The sequence below is a fragment of the Nerophis ophidion genome, linkage group LG18 (genome assembly GCF_033978795.1).
Source record: "Nerophis ophidion isolate RoL-2023_Sa linkage group LG18, RoL_Noph_v1.0, whole genome shotgun sequence".
Taxonomy (NCBI): Eukaryota; Metazoa; Chordata; class Actinopteri; order Syngnathiformes; family Syngnathidae; genus Nerophis; species Nerophis ophidion.
In genome coordinates, this window is record NC_084628.1 from 49,898,593 (window position 1) to 49,919,288 (window position 20,696).

General features: G+C 41.6%; 1 protein-coding gene across 3 annotated transcripts in view; it reads left to right on the top strand.

The window, feature by feature from the left end:
* Positions 1–20,696, top strand: part of LOC133537305 (centrosomal protein of 164 kDa-like) — a 64,567-nt gene that overhangs the window by 31,972 nt on the left and 11,899 nt on the right. For all 3 annotated transcript variants that reach the window (XM_061878322.1, XM_061878321.1, XM_061878323.1), the window contains 5 exons: positions 1,702–1,785; positions 8,245–8,313; positions 8,400–8,653; positions 8,791–8,952; positions 18,116–18,269. In XM_061878322.1, coding sequence (XP_061734306.1) covers positions 1,702–1,785; positions 8,245–8,313; positions 8,400–8,653; positions 8,791–8,952; positions 18,116–18,269 — 723 coding nt within the window. The remainder of the gene's footprint in view (positions 1–1,701; positions 1,786–8,244; positions 8,314–8,399; positions 8,654–8,790; positions 8,953–18,115; positions 18,270–20,696) is intronic.

The following is a 20,696-nucleotide window of genomic DNA, read 5'->3' on the forward strand; positions in this document are numbered from 1 at the left end:
CTTCCATGGTGGGATTAGTCCAGGTAAGTCATGATTCATCAAAATACTACACCAAGTGAGATATATCTCCTGGACTTAAACATCATTTCAAATTTGGGTAGTTAATGACTTATTTTTACAAAGTGGAATGACACCTTACACAAGTTTGAATTTGTGTAGATTTTCTGTCATTTAAATATAGGATGCTGAATGTAAAATATTTATATATTTTGAATATTCAGCTCACTTTTTTCACATCATATTACTTTTCTTACATTTAGCTTACTTTTTTCACATTTAGCTCGTTTTCTTCACATTTGTAGAAATTATTAAATGGTGAATATAAATGTTAAATCTTAATGTTACAGGGAAACTGCACTTTTTTTTAAAAATGTTGCCCATCATTCACAATCCTTATGTGAGACAGGAACACTTTTTTTTATGCATTCTAAATATTAAATACATTTGATTGAAAAGCCGCTTACAATGGAGCCTATAGGAGTCGCTCTATTCTGCCTATAAAGCCCTTCAAAACACTTCCATTACGTAAGTATATATGTAATGTAGTAATATATGGGTTACAGAACTGGAACACTGATATGGGGCGCCACAAGGCGCCAGCCACGTAAAAGATGGGGAAAAGTTCAACGCTGGGGGAGGATGAGTAAAAAAAATACAATCTAGACTGGGCTCCTAAGGGGGCCCAGTCTGAAGTGGGGAAAAAACCTCCATAGCAAAGCACATATACATATTACAACACACATGTCTAGACTTGCAATAGAGGGGAGGGAGTGGGGGCCACGGTGGCTGGCTGCAGCTCTTCAGGCGCTGCCCAGCCGTCCATCACCCCTAAGGGATTCGCGTCAACAAGGCAACACTTGGTGGAGTTTAATGGGTTCACTTATCTCTCTCCTCTCTCTCTCTCTCTCTCTCTCTCTCTCTCTCTCTCTCTCTCTCTCTCTTTCTCTCTCTCTCTCTAATATATAGATAGCTATATGTACATAGTGTATATATATATATGCCATGTTATATAACTGTCCAAGATCATTTTCAGTGCATTTCAGCAGTTCAATGGTAGTTTAGCTCATGTGCGCTCATCAAAGCTCTGAGAGTTGAGTGCCGCTGTCACACCATAACGATATTTTCTTCTTTTTTAATTAGCAAGAAAGAGATCCAGTCAGCTCCCATGGAAAAAGCATAGTAATATACCAGATCTAGAGTCTATGAAGGAAAAACAATGCAGGCTAAAAATATCAGATAGGCCGCACTTTGGAGACCCCCTGGTTAGTATTAAGAAGCACTGATTTTGTTTTAGCTTTGCAAGAGCTTATTTTGTGTGACATGAGTTCAGATATGAGTGTGAACTTGATTTGTTTGACACAGGTGTGCCAAGTTACATCACGTGCTTACATGTGCACAATGCAACATATGTGGAAAAAGCAAAGCTTATATTTAATCCTAAACTTTCTTCATGTCTTTTACTTGATTCTTTATTTGCACCGTAACTCGTTCATGTTTAAGGTAAGTCAACTTCCTGTGTGAAAGTAATGAAGATGTTGAGAAAAAAAATCACTGTTTAGACCTTTTTCTGAATGCTCTGGTCTGAAATGGTTCTGCAGGGGAAAAGCCAGATTGTTACAAATGTAGTAAGTTCTTTTCCTGACAGCTTTTGTATTTGGTATAGTTAACAATACAGTATATATTTCAATTTTCTTCTCGCAGCAATCAGAGCTTCAACATTACATCGACCAGTTAGAGCTGAAAACCAAAGACCTGAAGAGAGATGAGGAAATTCTCCAGAGCAAGGTGTGTGTCTCTCTCTCTGACTCTCTCTCTCTCATACAATGTGTTTTCCAAACTCAGTGCTTCTCAATCTTTTTGAGTGGCGACCCGCAAAGTCACATTAGTTGCTGTTTGCAACCCCCTACTCGTACTGTGTGAAGCAATCATGAATGCAATCCCCAGAAGTCCCACATATATGAAGGTTTTGGGTTTTGTACAGTGTATATCTATTTAGAAAAAAGGATATTTGTAAAGCTTTCAAACTCTTCATTTGCCAAGACTGCCAACTTACCTGTTCTCTACTCACTAAGGTGGTGTCGATGAGGTACACCTTGACACATGCCTTTTTATCTCTGGACTTTGGCTTGAACACATCAATCAAATCAAGCTTTGTTTATAAAGCGTTTTTCATACATAAAAGAAATGCAACGCAAAGTGCTTTTCAAAGTTAAATAACTTGCACATTTAGATTCTGAGGGTGTGTCAAAACAAGCCACCCAGGACCCAATGAATGCCCGTGCCACCTCTGCTGTTGTAGTAGAAGACAAAGGAATGGCTTCTGGCCTATCTACTGTTGTGAGGAGGTAAGTGAACCCTCGAGAGCAAGGCAGAGAGGGCCCACCATCTCTACATTCATGTGGTCAAAAATGACTTTCTGCTACCAAAAATGGTGTCAAGGGAGCCCTGGTATGCTGTGTGACTTTTGCCACAAAGACGCCTGCCCAAGCCCTTATGTCCTTTCGCAAGCCCGGCCAGACAAACTTGCCCCGCAGCAGCTTAGTAGAGGCCTTAACTCCATGGATGATGTCAAAAAGTCCAGCCCACAGGTATGACAGGGCGTGGCTGGCCCCAGGAGACAACACACAATACTGTAGCCTTGGCAGCTTGGTCCAGTCAAGGCGCCGTGCCTGTGCTTAGACTGTAGTGATGGAATGTTTCCACGCCATGCATGGCCACTGCAAATGAAAAAGTAGGCGTGGTGAGGTCTGGAAACTTGGCAAGCACGTTTAATATCCGCCAACAGTCTGAAGTCGGCCTCGACACGGCAGCCATAACACAATCCCATACACCCGAAACACACTTCCACATACCTAGTCCCGTAGGTGCGTATGGTTGTGCCGTTTGCTCCATCCCTTGGTGGTCTGTGTGCCTCAACTCCATACCTGGCACGAGAGTAGCACCACCCCTTATCACCTTGCCGGCGAGTGATGATCGCGGCTGTCATGACATTATTTGCACCGCTGGCAGCGAGCAATGCCGCTCCAGCTGCATTGTCCCCGTTGTTGTTGCTCCACATCGCTCATGTTGAAGGTCACCCATGTGGAGTTGTACCATTGAGGAGGCAGGAGTGGAAGATCAAGTGCATCAATCTTTTACTTTCCACGTACAGTTTACAACAGGAACAGCTTGACTAGTGACTTCCGTGTCCCCTTGAACTCAGAACTAAAAATACCCCCCCCCCCCCTTGGTGAATATCTCTCTATACACATACCTACTGTGATCACCACAGAATGTGGTCAATCATAGAACTTGCGTCCAACATTAAAAAAATGTAGATACTGAATTGAAAATTGTTTTGAATGGAGATCGATTCTGAATCAAATCGTTACCCCAAGAATTGAATCGAATTGTGTGTTGCCCAAAGACTCACAGCTTTAAAGGCCTACTGAAATGAGATGTTCTTATTTAAACGGGGATAGCAGCTCCATTCTACGTGTCATACTTCATCATTTTGCGATATTGCCATATTTTTGCTGAAAGGATTTAGTAGAGAACATCCACGATAAAGTTCGCAACTTTTGGTCGCTAATAAAAAAAGCCTTGCCTGTAGCAGAAGTAGCAGACGATGTGCACGTGACGTCACGGGTTGTGGGGCTCCTCACATCTGAACATTGTTTATAATCATGGCCACCAGCAGCAAGAGCAATTTGGACAGAGAAAGCGACATTTCCCCATTAATTTGAGCGAGGATGAAAGATTCGTGGATAAGGAAAGTTAGAGTGAAGCACAAAAAAAAAAAGCGATAGCTCCAGGCGGCGGCAATGGGACTGTTTCAGATGTAATTAGACACATTTACTAGGATTATTCTGGAAGATCCCTTATCTTCTTATTGTTTTAATAGTGTTTTAGTGAGATTGTAAAGTCATACCTGAAAGTCAGATGGCTGCGGTGAATGCCAGTGTCTCTCAGAGAAGCCAATGGAGGAGCCAAGATCACAGCTGCCTTTTTGAGCTGCAGGAGGAAGGCCCATAATCCACTGAAGTCTTAATATCACAATTTTCCCATTCAAAAAATCGCTGGTTGACGTAGAGAAACATGTTCGCTTGACCGCTCTGTGTTAAAACTGCACAACAGACAAAGAAACACAGGCTGTGTTTCGGTGCTGAAGGCAGCTGCAATCCACCGCTTTCCACCAACAGCATTCTTCTTTGACTTCTCCATTATTAATTGAACAAATTGCAAACGATTCAGCAACACAGATGTCCAAATTACTGTGTCATTATGCCATGAAAAGAGACGACTTTTAGCCGTGTGTGGTGCTGGGCTGAAATGTCCCCTCCAACCAATAACGTCACAAGCACGCGTCATCATTCCGCGACGTTTTCAACAAGAAACTCCGCAGGAAATTTAAAATTGTAATTTAGTCAACTAAAACGGCCATATAGGCATGTGTTGCAATGTTAATATTTCATCATTGATATATAAACTATCAGACTGTGTGGTGGCTAGTAGTGGCTTTCAGTAGGCCTTTAAATACATGTATATATATATATACTGTATATGTACATATACACGTATGGGGGTGGGTGGTTGGAAGGAAAAGTGTCTCCGTCACGTCTCCACCTCATCGCTTGATGTTAGCTTGTCTAAATGGTCAGACGATGGCTTCTCTCATGTCGCCATCATGTCCACAAGTCTCTCCTTTATCTGGACGTCTAAATGGTCAGACGATGGCTTCTCTCATGTCGCCATCATGTCCACAAGTCTCTTCTTTATCTGGACGTCTAAATGGTCAGACGATGGCTTCTCTCATGTCGCCATCATGTCCACAAGTCTCTTCTTTATCTGGACGTCTAAATGGTCAGACGATGGCTTCTCTCATGTCGCCATCATGTCCACAAGTCTCTTCTTTATCTGGACGTCTAAATGGTCAGACGATGGCTTCTCTCATGTCGCCATCATGTCCACAAGTCTCTTCTTTATCTGGACGTCTAAATGGTCAGACGATGGCTTCTCTCATGTCGCCATCATGTCCACAAGTCCCTTCTTTATCTGGACGTCTTCTTCAACTGCATTCAGCAACTTTGTCTCTACTGAAAGTTTTCCTTTTAGTCCGTCCTGCTTGTGGCTCTTGAGTTTTGCCTAGTAAAAAAAAATATTTTTATTAAGATTTTTACAAAAAGACATTCAATAATGACGAGTACATGATTTGGGATGAAGCCACTTTAGCACAGGTGTAAGATGGTGACATGTTATTGATAACATGTCAAATGGCCCTCAAAATTGTCGGGAAACAATGTCTGTCCATAAAGCACTTCATCCAGGTGTTTTAGACAGAAAAAAATAGTATTTAATGCAACATGCAGTTTTACTTAACTCAATATTATTTATTCCAAGAAACTACTCCGAGCATGTTTAATACAAGCCTATATACATCCATGTAAAACAGCTGAACTGGAATATATGCTTGCCATCTTGTCTTCTGATTCCAAAGCAAGTATTTCTGTCCCACTTCCAACATTGTTGAAAGTGCTCATCTGACAGCATTTGTAATTGCAGTGCAGTTCCTATAAACATGTTATACATCCTCTATCTGCCTTTAACAATATTACTTGCTAGCAATGAAGTTAGCGGCCACATAGCTGAAGTAGAGCGCTTCTGTCTTCCACCACAGAAGATTGTGGCTCGCTGGCGTTGGAATCTTGCTGCTCTTCTACATGATTGGCCATATCTTGGTCTGTGAGCAGGCTGTCGAGGGTGAATGGAGAATCCCAACTCCTGTGAGAGCTTGTGTCGATATCTGATGTTTCTATTCCGAATGGCATGGATGTAGTTGATGGAGAAGCGCCCCAGGTCTGCTGGCATAGTAGGAAGTACAATGTAAGCACTTCTTCCACCTGCGTCCACTGCCTGTCTGGACTGTCCACAAATCACTTTCAGTTTAGTGCCGATAGTTGTTTTTGTCATGTCCTCTTTCCGATGAGGAAATTCCTCAGATGTCCCTACAAGTCTGCACCGTTCCAAAATAGGGTAAAAGTCTCACCATACTTGGACTGGCAAGTTTCCCAGTCAACACTTTAAGTTTTGTTAACTTTAAACTCCAAAACGATGCTTAAAAGTAGCTCTACTTCTCTGTCAGTCCACATATATCATTCTTTCTTGCCATGACCCCTCATTTTTGCTATATGCCGCCTCTGGAAATGACATTTTGGATGTTTCTGATATGTTTCTGAAATGGTCTTAAGTCCTAGGATACAGCGCCCCCAGTATTTTGGCATGCGTTTGCTTGATGGCAGAGATAGTTTTTTAAATGCCCATGTGTGGCTGGAGATTTTCTTAAGACCTTAGTTTAGGCGGTGGCTCTTTATCGTTAAGGTGGCCGCCTTACCAACAGCGCTGCAGGAAACTCTGGTATATTTACATATCAGGGTTGTCCCAATACCAATATTTTGGTACCGGTACTAAACTGTATTTCGGTTCTGGCTGTTCAGTCTCTACTGACTCAGCCCTTTAGCCTTCAGATTTTTTGCCAAGAAAACAAGAACGCCTTGGACTGCAGATATTTCCAGATGTGCTGAAGACGCGTTCAGACGCACACCTTGGTGCTGGAATGCACAGATATTGTCTTGCAAACTGAGCCAGGATGGGTAGGTCTGCCTCATGTTGATTCCACCAGGTCTGCAGCACTCATGTCTCTCAACTACATGCGTAGATAGTCCATCATCTCACAGATTAGTTTGTGTCTGGGTGTTGTCAGTATGAAAGACTATTGTCTTGTTGACCCCCTTCCTTTCTGAGATGCAGAGCAAGCTTTTTAGATCACTTTTTTTTTTCTTTTTTTGCTAAAGTACCTGCTTGTTGTTTGTCTGATCCGTCTTGTTGCTGGAGTCTCTGCTCCCCAAGAAGTTGAACTGTGTGAGCTTTAAAGAGCAGTTCGCCCTTTACGACTTCTTCCTTATTAATAAAAACACTCTTAAATCTTGGGTCAAAAAAAGTGGAACTGCTGAGTGCCATTTTCAGATCATGGCCACCATAACTGTGTTCAAAGTTTTCTCTGCATCTTTGCTTCACATCCAGTGCCAGTGGATATGGAGCAAAGCATATATCTTCAAGGCAGGCTTTAATTTTCCAACATCCACAGTTTCCAAAAACAATTTGAAACGTGGACTCGTCAGACCACAGAACACTTTTCCACTTTGCATCAGTCCATCTTAGATGAGCTCGGGCTCAGCAAAATTTTTCTGGGTGTTGTTGATAAATGGCTCTGGCTTTGCATAGTAGAGTTTTAATTTGCACTTACAGATGTAGCGACCAACTGTAGTTACTGACTGGTTTTCTGAAGTGTTCCTGCGCCCATGTGGTGATATACTTTACACTGATGTCGATTTTTGATGCAGTACCCCCTGAGGGATCCAAGATCATGGGCATTCAATGTTGTTTTTCGACCTTGCTGCTTACGTGTAGTGATTTCTCCACATTCTCTACCTTTTGATGATATTACGGAGCGGAGATGGTGAAATCCCTAAGTTCCTTGCAATAGCTGCTTGACAAATGTTGTTCTTAAACAACTTGCTCAGGCATTGGTTGACAAAGTGGTGACCCTCGCCCCGTCCTTGTTTGTGAATGAGTGAGCATTTCATGGAAGCTGCTTTTATAGCCAATCATGGCACCCACCTGTTCCCAATTAGCCTGCACACCTGTGGCATGTTCTAAATAAGTATTTGATGAGAATTCCTCAACTTTCTCACTCTTTTTTCCACTTGTGCCAGCTTTTTTGAAACATCATGCAGGCATCAAATTCCAAATGAGCTAATATTTGCAAAACAAAAATGAAGTTTGTCAGTGTGAAGATGAAATATCTTGTCTTTGCAGTCTATTCAATTGAATATTAGTTGAAAAGGATTTGTTGTATTCTCTTTTTATTTAGCATTTACACAAGGTGACTGCTTCACTGCTTTTGTATTACACAAAGCTAGGCTTTATTTAATCTTCATACCAAAATGTGACCAGTCAGGATTTAATCATTAGGCAACTTATTTTGGCACTCAAGAGTAAAGGGGGCAATTTTGCAGACCGGACTATTTTTGTTCATTTGTAAAAACAAAAAACAAAAACTTCTGCTGTGTGTTGGTATTCCACATACAATCAACATAACATGTTCAACATTTGTAGTGGTGGCATGACACATGTGGAAAAGTTTGAGGCTTATGAATACTTCAAACCACTGTTTGTAGAGTTTTGGACTAATGCGTGTTTTATTAGGCAGAAGATTTGAACAGAAAGAGGAAGATGCTTGGCGGGGAAGAGGAGGATGTAGATCGACAGACAACAGTGCGGTATTTTTTAACATTGTTTTCTAAAGTATGACTGATGTGAAAAATAATTTAAAAGACTTTTGTATGACTTTGTGTGTCCAGACTTTGCAGCAACTGATGTTGGAGAGAGACCAGCTCAGGCTAGAGATTGAAAGGATGAGGGAAGATCAAAGTGAAGAAGTCCTTAATAAAATGCGAGAGGAAAGAAACAAGGCTCAACAAGAAAAGGAGAGGTTGAGGGAAGAGATAGACAAAGTCATGGAGGAAAGGGAGAAGTTGAAGGAAGAAAAGCAGCAATTGGAGAGCAAGGTGGCGCTGTATCAGGAACAGTGTGAGCGTCTCAGTCGCAGAGTCAGGTAACCTTCAACTACAAGATGTTGACAACATTAATACAGGAATTAACTGATGAACTTTGGCTTTCCACATACAGATGCTATGGAATCATCTAGTCTATTAGTTCCACAGTTCAAACTCTTTTATTTCATCCCATTAGTGAGTTGGAAACACAGGACGGACAAAGTGTCTTCAGACGAAAGAAGGAGAAAAAGAAGAGCACGTCACTTTCCAATGGCCGAGCAGCCTCACCCCGACATGGAGATGAGCTGGAGGAGACTGTTTCCTCTGCTGCACCTGACAGCTGCAGCGACATGCTGAAGTAAGCAACACCTTTGTCACTTATTCTACTAGCTTAGCGCTCCGATTGCTATTGACAGCTACATAAAGAAATATCATGCTCGTGTTGCAGCAGCAGGTGCAACAACTGTCAGTCAGTTAGAATCAAGCATTCATTATATTAAAGGGGAACATTATCAGCAGACCTATGTAAGCGTCAATATATACCTTGATGTTGCAGAAAAAAGACCATATATTTTTTTAACCGATTTCCGAACTCTAAATGGGTGAATTTTGGCGAATTAAACGCCTTTCTATTATTGGCTCTTGTGATGTCACCTAGGTAGTCAATCCGCCATTTTCTCAAACACATTACAAACATCCAGTCAAATCAGCTCTGTTATTTTCCGTTTTTTCGACTGTTTTCCGTACCTTGGAGACATCATGCCTCGTCGGTGTGTTGTCGGAGGGTGTAACAACACCATCAGGGACGGATTCAAGTTGATTTACGTGGAGTGTGCACCGATTAGCACGGCATACTAATCGATGCTAACATGCTATTTAGGCTAGCTGTATGTACATATTGCATCGTTCTGCCTCATTTGTAGATATATTTGCATGCAGCCTTTCCCTCCACCCACATTTAATGCCAAACAAACACATACCAATCGACGGATTCAAGTTGCACTAGTGTCAAAAGATGCGAAAGTCCCTCGTTTGGTCTGCACATTTTACCGGCGATGCTACGACAGACATGGCCCAGAGATGTATGGATACCCTGCGACACTCAAAGCAAATGCATTTCCAACGATAAAGTCAACGAAATCACAAAGGTGAGTTTTTTTGATGTTATTGACTTATGTGCTAATCAGACATATTTGGTCGCGGCATGACTGCCAGCTAATCGATGCTAACATGCTATTTAGGCTAGCTGTATGTACATTTGTAGCTATATTTGCATCCAGCCTTTCACTCCACCCACATTTAATGCCAAACAAACACTTACCAATCGACGGATTTAAGTTGCTCCAGTGTCACAAGATGTGAAAGTCCCTCGTTTGGTCTGCACATTTTACTGGCAATGCTAAGACAGACATGACACAGAGATGTATGGATATCCTGCGACACTCAATCGTTGGTTAGAAGGCGATCGCCGAATAGCTTCAATAGCTATTCGCTCAATAGCTCCAGTTTCTTCTTCAAATTTCGTTTTCGCTAGCTGCCTCCATACTCCAACCATCCGTTTCAATACATGCGTAATCTGTTGAATCGCTTAAGCCGCTGAAATCCGGGTCTGAATCCGAGCTAATGTCGCTATATCTTGCTGTGCTATCCGCCATGTTGGCATCACCAAATGGGTAAAATTTAGAAAAAACTTCGAAAAATAAAATAAGCCACTGGGAACTGATTTTTATTGGTTTTAACCCTTCTGAAATTGTGATAATGTTCCCCTTTAAAGGAAGAAAAATAGTTCATTAAGTGATGTTACTCTCTCCTGCCTAGCAGGACCACCTTCCCTTGAATACATTTTACATCAACACACTTCCTCTTTCTCGTGCAAACCTTGGACCGATGGCTCCTATATGACGTTGCTCATGTGATTATACTCCCACCATGACTGCAAACCCCTCATTCCTCTAACATTCCCAATGCCTTTGAGCGATGGAAACTCATCTTTGGATGAGCTGTAATTGACATCTGGACCAGAAACTATCTAGGGAGTCCTTCTTCGATGGAATTATCTCCTTGAGAGTTTTGGGACCTGCTTTAGATTAAATCAGGCTTGATCTAGTAAGAAATGTACAAACCCCGTTTCCATATGAGTTGGGAAATTGTGTTGGATGTAAATAGATTAGATTAGATTAGATAGTACTTTATTTATTCCGTCAGGAGAGTTCCTTCAGGAAAATTAAAATTTTCAGCACAATCCCATTCAAGATCAGACAAACATTACAGGGAGACAGAACAGGATCGCTGACGGGTCTGCCGGCTTCCAGCGCCCCTTACAAAAAAGATGACATACAGGTAAACAAGGGGGGGGGGAGAAAAAAATAGAAGATTAAAAAAAAAATAATAATTTTTTTTTTTTTTTTTAAATCGGTCTTAGCCTAGGCCCTGGAGTGGGGGTGCAGACTGAGGCCAAGGGAAAACAACAACTCATAGCCATAGTACACATCCCTCTTCCATGTGTGTAAGAGGGAAACATCAAACATCAAAGAACACATAGGACATTAAAGACATTAAAGCAGCAGATACAAGCAGACACTTCTACATACAGCTATGAATAAAAAGTAAAATAAACATATCCACTGTGGTGGCCTCTGTGGTGTTCCACGCCATCGTCCGCTGGGGAGGAGGGAGCATGGTCAGAGACAGAAGCAGACCCAACAAAGCAACCAAGACAGCCGACTCCACTCTCGGCCAGTGTCCAGTCCGCATGGATGAGCGAGGATACGTCCAAGGTGACTGAGGTGTCCGACACCTGCTCACCCAGTCGAGACACTGCGAAGCCTCTCCGTCCCAGCGCTCAGTGCCAGCTCCGCAGTCCTGTCCCCTCATTCGCATCTCCTCCAGTCCCTCCAAACTCTGTAGTCCTGTCCCCTCATCCGCATCTCCTCCAGTCCCTCCAAACTCTGTAGTCCTGTCCCCTCATCTGCATCTCCTCCAGTCCCTCCAAACAGACTCTGGTGTAGCAGACACCCTGCAGCTGGTCTCCATGGCCAAAAGGCTCCCGGGAGGCAGATTTAGAAGTCCACAAAAAAAGCACCACAGAGGTCACAAAAGTGGCACCCCTTGTCACACAGTCCCAAAGGGTCCCGGACCAAAATGCAAAAAAATATAATAAGACATGAAAACAAGAGGGTAACACAAAAGGATGATACAAGAGCACAGAGCTCCTGCCTACAGCAGCCACTACAGCAGCGCCATCTTGGAAAAAATATAAACAGAATACAATGATTTGCAAATCCTTTTCAAGCCATATTCAATTGAATGCACTACAAAGACAACATGTTTTATTTTCAAACTCATAAACGTTATTTTTTTTTGCTAATAATAATTAACTTAGAATTTCATGGCTGCAACACGTGTCAAAGTAGTTGGGAAAGGGCATGTTCACCACTGTGTTACATCACCTTTTCTTTTAACAACACTCAATAAACGTTTGGGAACTGAGGAAACTAATTGTTGAAGCTTTGAAAGTGGAATTCTTTCCCATTCTTGTTTTATGTAGAGCTTCAGTCCTTCAACAGTCCGGGGTCTCCGCTGTCCTATTTTACACTTCATAATGCGCCACACATTCTCAATGGGAGACAATGGTCAATGGTCTGGACTACAGGCAGGCCAGTCTAGTACCCGCACTCTTTTACTACGAAGCCACGCTGTTGTAACACGTGGCTTGGCATTGTTTTGCTGAAAAAAGCAGGGGCGTCCATGATAACGTTGCTTGGATGACAACATATGTTGCTCCAAAACCTGTATGTACCTTTCAGCATTAATGGTGCCTTCACAGATGTGTAAGTTAGCCATGCCTTGGGCACTAATACACCCCCATACCATCACACATGCTGGCTTTTACACGTTGTGCCTATAACAGTCTGGATGGTTCTTTTCCTCTTTGTTCCGGTGGACACCACGTCCACAGTTTCCAAATATAATTTGAAATGTGGACTCGTCAGACCACAGAACACTTTTCCACTTTGCATCAGTCCATCTTAGATGATCTCGGGCCCAGCGAAGCCGGCGGCGTTCCTGGGTGTTGTTGATAAATGGCTTTGGCTTACAATAGTAGAGTTTTAACTTGCACTTACAGATGTAGCAACCAACTGTAATTACTGACAGTGGTTTTATGAAGTGTTCCTGAGCCCATGTGGTGTTATCCTTTACACACTGATGTTGGTTTTTGGTGCAGTGCCGCCTGAGGGATCAAATGTCCGTAATATCATCGCTTACGTGCAGTGATTTCTCCAGATTCTCTGAACTTTTTGATGATTTTACGGACCGTAGATGGTAAAATCCCTCAATTCCTTGCAATAGATCGTTGAGAAATGTTGTTCTAAACTGTTCGACAATTTGCTTACAAATTGTTTGTGAATTATTTAGCATTTCATGGAAGCTGCTTTTATAGCCAATCATGGCACCCACCTGTTCCCAATTAGCCTGCACACCTGTGGGATGTTCCAAATAAGTGTTGGATAAGCATTCCTCAACTTTATCAGTATTTATTGCCACCTTACCCAACTTCTTTGTCACGTGTTGCTGGCATCAAATTATAAAGTTAATGATTATTTGCAAAAAAACAAAAATGTTTATCAGTTTGAACATCAAATATGTTGTCTTTGTAGCATATTAGACTGAATATGGCTTGAAAAGGATTTGCAAATCATTGTATTCTGTTTATATTTACATCTAACACAATTTCCCAACTCATATGGAAACGGGGTTTGTACATGCTAACCTTTACATACCCTTCAATGGCCTCCCACCTTGTACAAACAACTGAAATCACATTTGAAACCCTGTCATTTCAGTATATAAAATTGAACAAAGTTTAAAATCAGTTCCCCAGAACAAAGGAAATAACCAAATGACTTCATAAATACAACCAAATTGTAAATAAAGAACTCAAACAAGAAAGTAAAATAACAAGAAAATCAAGATGAGATATAACTGAAGCCAAAATGAGGAATAACAACATTTCATAGAATACCAAATGGCAAAAAAAAAATATTTTAATATATTAACTACAATAACTGTACTATACAATTTAAAAAATATTAACATATCAAATGATTAATATCAAAGAAAGGAAATGATGGGAAAGGACACAGAATAGTGTGCTGAATTAAAGTCAAATACTCTGATGTCTGATTAGTTGTGCAGCAGTGTTTCAGTGCAGTTGTGAATGTGAAGTATGTGTCACACTCTGATGTCTGATTAGTTGTGCAGCAGTGTTTCAGTGCAGTTGTGAATGTGAAGTATGTGTCACACTCTCTGATGTCTGATTAGTTGTGCAGCAGTGTTTCAGTGCAGTTGTGAATGTGAAGTATGTGTCACACTCTCTGATGTCTGATTAGTTGTGCAGCAGTGTTTCAGTGCAGTTGTGAATGTGAAGTATGTGTCACACTCTCTGATGTCTGATTAGTTGTGCAGCAGTGTTTCAGTGCAGTTGTGAATGTGAAGTATGTGTCACACTCTCTGATGTCTGATTAGTTGTGCAGCAGTGTTTCAGTGCAGTTGTGAATGTGAAGTATGTGTCACACTCTCTGACATGGGCTGGCAGCCTCGTGGTCCATGACTCCATGCCTCTCATAGACCCTCCAAACTTAGTCCTGCCCCATTATTACCTTGCAGGCCCCTCTGGTCACTGCTCTGGTCTTTACTTGACTCCTATTTGTTTTTATTCATACAATCTATCAAGGGGGAGGGAGCAAATGTATTTACAACGCTAAAGATGAGGCAAACATCCATGGACGTCTGATAATTGTCTAAATCCAAATGATTAGACTTACTTAAAATGTTACAGTAGTGAGACTTTACAGGCTTGTTGTCTAGATTTGTTAGTGTTCTCTTGATGAGAGACTTTAGTGGCTGCAGGATATTCTCCGAGGTATGGCACCAAGTTGTATATCAGTACTTGATGTGGCTGACTATCATTTATGTGCCGGGCACACACACACACACACACACACACCACACTGCATCGGCTGCACCACTACCACCTTCAATTAGTCATTAGCACAAGCGTCTCACCCCACACCCACACCCACAGCAGCTGTTCTGCATGGGGAACTAGAAAGTGAAAAAAAACCTTTAGAACAATACACCCGAGATTATAAATCCGGCAGGCGAGAAAGAACACCTGGCCTCCGTTCCTCATGCACACGTCACAGGCCCACAACTCAGTGTCTGGCCACGCCCACACTTCACCTGCCACAAAGCATGCCACACACACCAATTGTCAGGACCAGAGACATTTTTGGTGATGACACTCTCTTACAGGTGTGCACCTTCTTGCCCAGCGTTCCTACGAAGGCACACAGCCACTTTAGAGTTCATAACAAAACACACAATTGCCAAATGTGGTGGAATTGCAGAGTTAGTTTCAATGGCCATGGTTGACATGACTCAATCTAGAACTACACCAAACAGCTGCGTATTTCCCAAAAGCATTTGATAAAAATAAGATTGTTTTTATTTAAAAAGATATGAAGTACAATGCATGTCATCTAAACACTTTTGCAATTAGGATTGTATGTGCATGCTTTAGGCGACCTTAGGGAAATAATGTAGCAATCTGTTTCCAGTTCCACCCAATCATAATACACTGTCTAAACGTACGGCCCGCGGGCTGGATCAGGCCCGCCAACAGCTTCTATCCGGCCCGCAGGATGAGTTTGCTAAGTTTAAAAATGAGCCAACATTTTTGAATGAAAGAAACTGCTGTTCTAATTGTGTCCACCAGATGTCGCAATAGCAGTTTTTTGTATTTTTGTAGATACTATATATGTGAAATGAACTTCACTTTTTCTCTAGTGACTCAAAGCGCTTTACATAGTGTAAATAAATAAATAAAGCACATGATGTTTGTGCAGCAGTTCAGGAAAATGATCAAACTACATAAATAACATTCGGTAATTTGATTTTGATGTTATTTTTTATATATTGATAGATTGAAAATGAACAGCAATGAGTTGACTGATGAACATTATCACATCATTTATTCAAAAAGTATAAATAACGACAAATAAAGATAGAATACTATCAACAGCAATAAAAAAACACCAAACATGATTTGTACATTTTCAGAATGTTCTTGTTCTATTTTTAACAATCTGAAGTTGTCTTTATTTGTAATCTAAAATGAGTTTGACACCCCTGATCTAAAGGAATGTTCTTTCTTCATAATGGTGCATGAATGCTAACATTAAAAAAAAACAACAGAACATATGCTCCCAGAAGATTTTTAATATTCACTTTGCGTGAAGTAATTGATGCATAAACTGTTGGCGTGTTAGTAGCATTGATTAGTTTGCATAAAGTGTCTCCCCAGTAAGCAACTCAGCCACTGATCACAATCATCAAAGTGTACTGGGAACAAAGCAACAAAATTACAACTGTGTTTGCTGTCCTTTTGGTCTTCGTGTTTGAGGTTGGAGGACTAATCCTTAGCAGTATGTACCTGGCTAGCTAATGTACGACACTGACAATCACCTTCTGTTACAGTTGTGATCGAAATTATTCAACCCCCACACAATTTTGGTGTTTTAGCAAGTTGGACATTTATTCCCTATTTTGTTTATGGTCATATCAAATAAAGATGTGTCAAATAGACGAATGCAACTTCAATTGTAAGACTGTATTTTACAAAATAGCAAAAAGGAAATTTTTCTTAATATCTCATTGAGAAAATGATTCAAGCCCCTAGTTCCATGCATCTTTAGTACTTAGTAGAACAGTAATGACATCCTTCAAAGGTGATACATAAGCTTCTTGCAAGCATCTCCAGGTATTTGAGCCCATTCCTCTTGGGCAAAGGCCTCCAGTTCATTCATATTCTTGGGCTTGTGTGCTGCAACTGCCTCCCCAAGTCCCACCACAGCTTTTCTAGAGGATTTAGGTCTGGCCACTCCAGAGTCTTCCAGCCCTTCTTCTGCAACCACACTGATGTTGATTTGGAGGTATGCTTGGGACCCTTGTCCTGTTGGAAGGTCCAACGTCTCCCAAGCCTCAGCTTCCTCACTGACTTCATGACATTTGCAGCTAATATATCCTGCTAGGAAATAGAATTCATAATGCCTGGAACGCGCTGGAGATTCCCGCTACCTGAGGCAGAGAAACAGCCTCAGAGCATGATTGACCCCCACCATGCTTAACAGTAGGCAAGGTGTTCTTCTCTTTGTAAGCTTCATTTTTTCTCCTCCAGACATAACCTTGATTCATAGGCCCAAAGAGTTCCACTTTTGTCTCATCACTCCATAGAACAGTTTCCCAAAACCTTTGGGGTTTGTCCAGATGATTTTTGGCATACTGGAGTGTATTTTTCTTATGCCTGGTAGTCAGAAGTGGGGTGCGCCTGGGAGTTCTGGCATGGAGGCCTTCATCTCGTAGTGCGCACCTTATTGTCTGGGACGAAACCTGCGTTCCCCCCTCTGCAATGTCCTGTTGTAGTTCCTCAGCTGTTACCCGGGGGTTTTTCACCACTGTACGCTTCAAATACCGGACAGCAGTTGCACACAGCATCCTCTTTCTACCACGCCCAGGTAGTGTTTCCACTGTGCCTTTAGCTTTAAACTTGCCAATGATGCTCCCAACTGTGTCTCTTGGAATGTGTAATGTCTTTGCTATTGTCTTATATCCATATCCTTTCTTATGAAGAGAAATGACCTCCTCTCTTGACTTCTTTGACCACTCCCTGGACTTCACCATGTTGCAAATACACCATTGACCATCTACAAGAAGCTGAGCGTCACAGTCTTTTTCAATCAGTTTAATTGTTGCTCGTTATGCTTCTAATCACATCTACAGGTGTTTTCAACACCTGATTGAAAAGACCTTATTCAAATTCTGTTCTTAAGAGTTATGATCTTCAAGGGGTTGAATAATTTTGACAATGAAATATTAAGAGAAATGACACTGTTTGGTATGTTACAAAATATAATGTTGTAATTCAAGTTGCATTCGTCTATTTGACACATCTTTATTTGATATGACTAGAAACAAAATAGGGAATAAATGTCCAACTTGCTAAAACACCAAAATTGTGTGGGGGTTGAATCATTTTGATCACAACTGTAGGTGGACTTCAGTTTGATTTCAGGGTCTGGATCAAATCAAGAAATAAATGTTATAAAAATGACATTTGGGCAATTGTGTGCATGAAAAGATGTAACCTGTCCCACTAGTGGCTTTCCTCTCACTGCACATTTGTATTGCACAATCAACCAATATTGAGTATTTTACACTTTATACAACTATTTGTCAAATGTGAGCACAATGAGGTCACCTTGCACCTGCAGTGTTATTAGACTGATTTGTGTTGCCTGAAATATTCCTCAAACTGACCTGCTGTGTCAACACTTTATAAAGTAGGCCAGAATTACAATTACTGATGCCAATAGAGGGTTTAGAAAATGTTGTCTTTGTTGAGACTTTTCTAATACAGTGGAGCCCCAAGATCATCCCAGTGTATGTCTGGTCCTCTTCAGGTTCAACTATTCTCATAACTCAGCTATTCAAAGGACAAGAACACTTCTGGAGAAAGAAAGCCACCAACTAATGGAAAGACAGGCAACTCTTCTTGTGGCCCAAAGTAACAACACTCCGCAAGCCAACCATGGAGGAGGGATGACTGAACAAAAGGTTGGGAGAGAGAGATCTGTCCACACACAGGCCTGGGCAAAAGTTTACATACACTTGTAAAGAATGTCATGGCTGTCTTGACTGCACACTATTTTCTACTTTTTTTGTGATGTAGTGATTGGAGCACATACTTGTTGCTCACAGAAAATATTCAGGAGGTTTGCTTCTTTTATGAATTTATTATGGCTCTACTGAAAATGTGAGCGATCAAAAGTATACGTACAGCAATGTTAATATTTGCTTCCATGTCCCTTGGCAAGTTTACCTGCAATAAGGCACTTTTGGTAGTCATCCACAAGCTTCTGTGCACATTTTTCACCACTAAATTCCTGCAGTTCAGCTAAATGTGTTGCTTTTCTGACATGGACTTGTTTCTTCAGCATTGTCCACACCTTTAAGTCAGTACTTTGGGAAGGCCATTCTAAAACCTTCATTTTAGCCTGATTTAGCCATTCCTTTACAACTTTTGAGGTGTGTTTGGGGTCATTGTCCTGTTGAAGACCCAACCTCCCCCCTGATGATTTTAGTTTGTCCTGAATAATTTGGAGCTAATCCTCCTTTTTCATTGTCCCATTGGCAGCAAAACAGACCCAGAGCATAATACTACCACCACCATGCTTGACAGTAGGAGTGGTGTTCCTGGGATTGAAGGCCTCACCTTTTCTCCTCCAAACATATTGCTGGGTATTGCAGCCAAACAGCTCCATTTTGGTTTCATCTGACCACTGAACTTTCCTCCAAAAGGTCTTATCTTTGTCCATGGGATGTCAGATGAAACAAAAATGGAGCTGTTTGGCCACAATACCCAGCAATATGTTTGGAGGAGAAAAGGTGAAGCCTTTAGTCCCAGGAACACCATTCCTATCGTCATTTTCTTCGACTGGTGCACTAATATCATGTGCTTTTTTCAGGACTAGCTAAAATCATCAGGGGGGAGGTTGGCTCTTGGGCGCAGTTGGGTGTTCCAACAGGACAATGACCCCAAACACACCTCAAAAGTGGTAAAGGGATGGCTAGATCAGACTAGAATGAAGGTTTTAGAATAGATAGATAGTACTTTATTGATTCCTTCAGGAAAATTAAAATTCCAGCAGCAGCGTACAGAGTTGGGATCACATTTAAAAAGTAAATAATGGGGGTATACATGGAAACAAAATAGGAAAATATTACAATAAGAATAAAAAGAAAAAGCAACAATGGGAATAACAATATAACAGTAAAATAAGAATATAACATGAGAAAGTAGGCAGTAGTGAGCATGTTATGAAAAAGTATTGCACTGTTATTGTTTTGCATCCCCTGTCATCCTAGTACCCCCCCGCCCCCCTCCCTACCAGAGAGGAGTTGTACAGTCTAATGGCGTGTGGGACAAAGGAGTTTTTGAGTCTATCAGTCCTGCACTTGGGATGAAGCAGTCTAGCACTGAACAGGCTCCTCTGGCTATGCAGAGGGTGACTGGCATCATCCAGGATGCTCACTAGTTTGTCCACAGTCCTCTTCTCTGCCACCCTCACCAGTGAGTCCACTTTCATTCCCATTGTAGAACCGGCCCGCCTGATCAGTTTCTCAAGTCTGGAGCTGTCCTTCTTAGACGTACTGCCCCCCCAGCATACTAGCATGTAGAACAGAAGACTGGCAACCACAGACTGGTAGTACATCCACAGGAGTTTTCTACAAATGTTGAAGGAGTGCAGTCTCCTGAGGAAGTACAGCCTGCTCTGTCCTTTCTTGTCCTGGTGGTCCGTGTTAACAGTCCAGTCCAGCTTATTGTCCACCCAAACCCCGAGGTACTTGAATGAGTCCACGGTCTGTACCTCAACTCCCTCGATCCCAATAGGTTGTGACCATGGACTCGACCACCCAAAGTCAATGACCAGCTCCTTGGTCTTTGATGGATTGAGCTACAAGAGTTTCGTGTGGCACCAGACAACAAAGTCCCTCACCAGGTTCCCAAACTCCTCCTCTCTGCCGTCCCTGATGCACCCGACCATGGCTGCGTCATCGTCGGGCCTTCCCAAAGTCCTGACTTACAGGTGTGGACAATGCTGAAGAAACAAGTCCATGTCACACATTTAGCCGGACTGCAGCAATTTAGTGGTGAAAAATGTGCACAGAAGCTTGTGGATGACTACCAAAAGTGCCTTATTGCAGGTAAACTTGCCAAGGCACATGGAAGCAAATATTAACATTGCTCTACGTATACTTTTGATTGCTTACATTTTCAGTAGAGCCATAATAAATTCATAAAAGAAGCAAACTTCATGAATGTTTTTTGTGAGCAACAAGTATGTGCTCCAATCACTACATCACAAAAACATAAGAATGATTGTAAAGTCAAGACAGCCATGACATCATGTTCTTTACAAGTGTACCTACACTTTTGACCACCACTGTATATGTTGCATGTTTAAAAAATGTGTTTTTCCT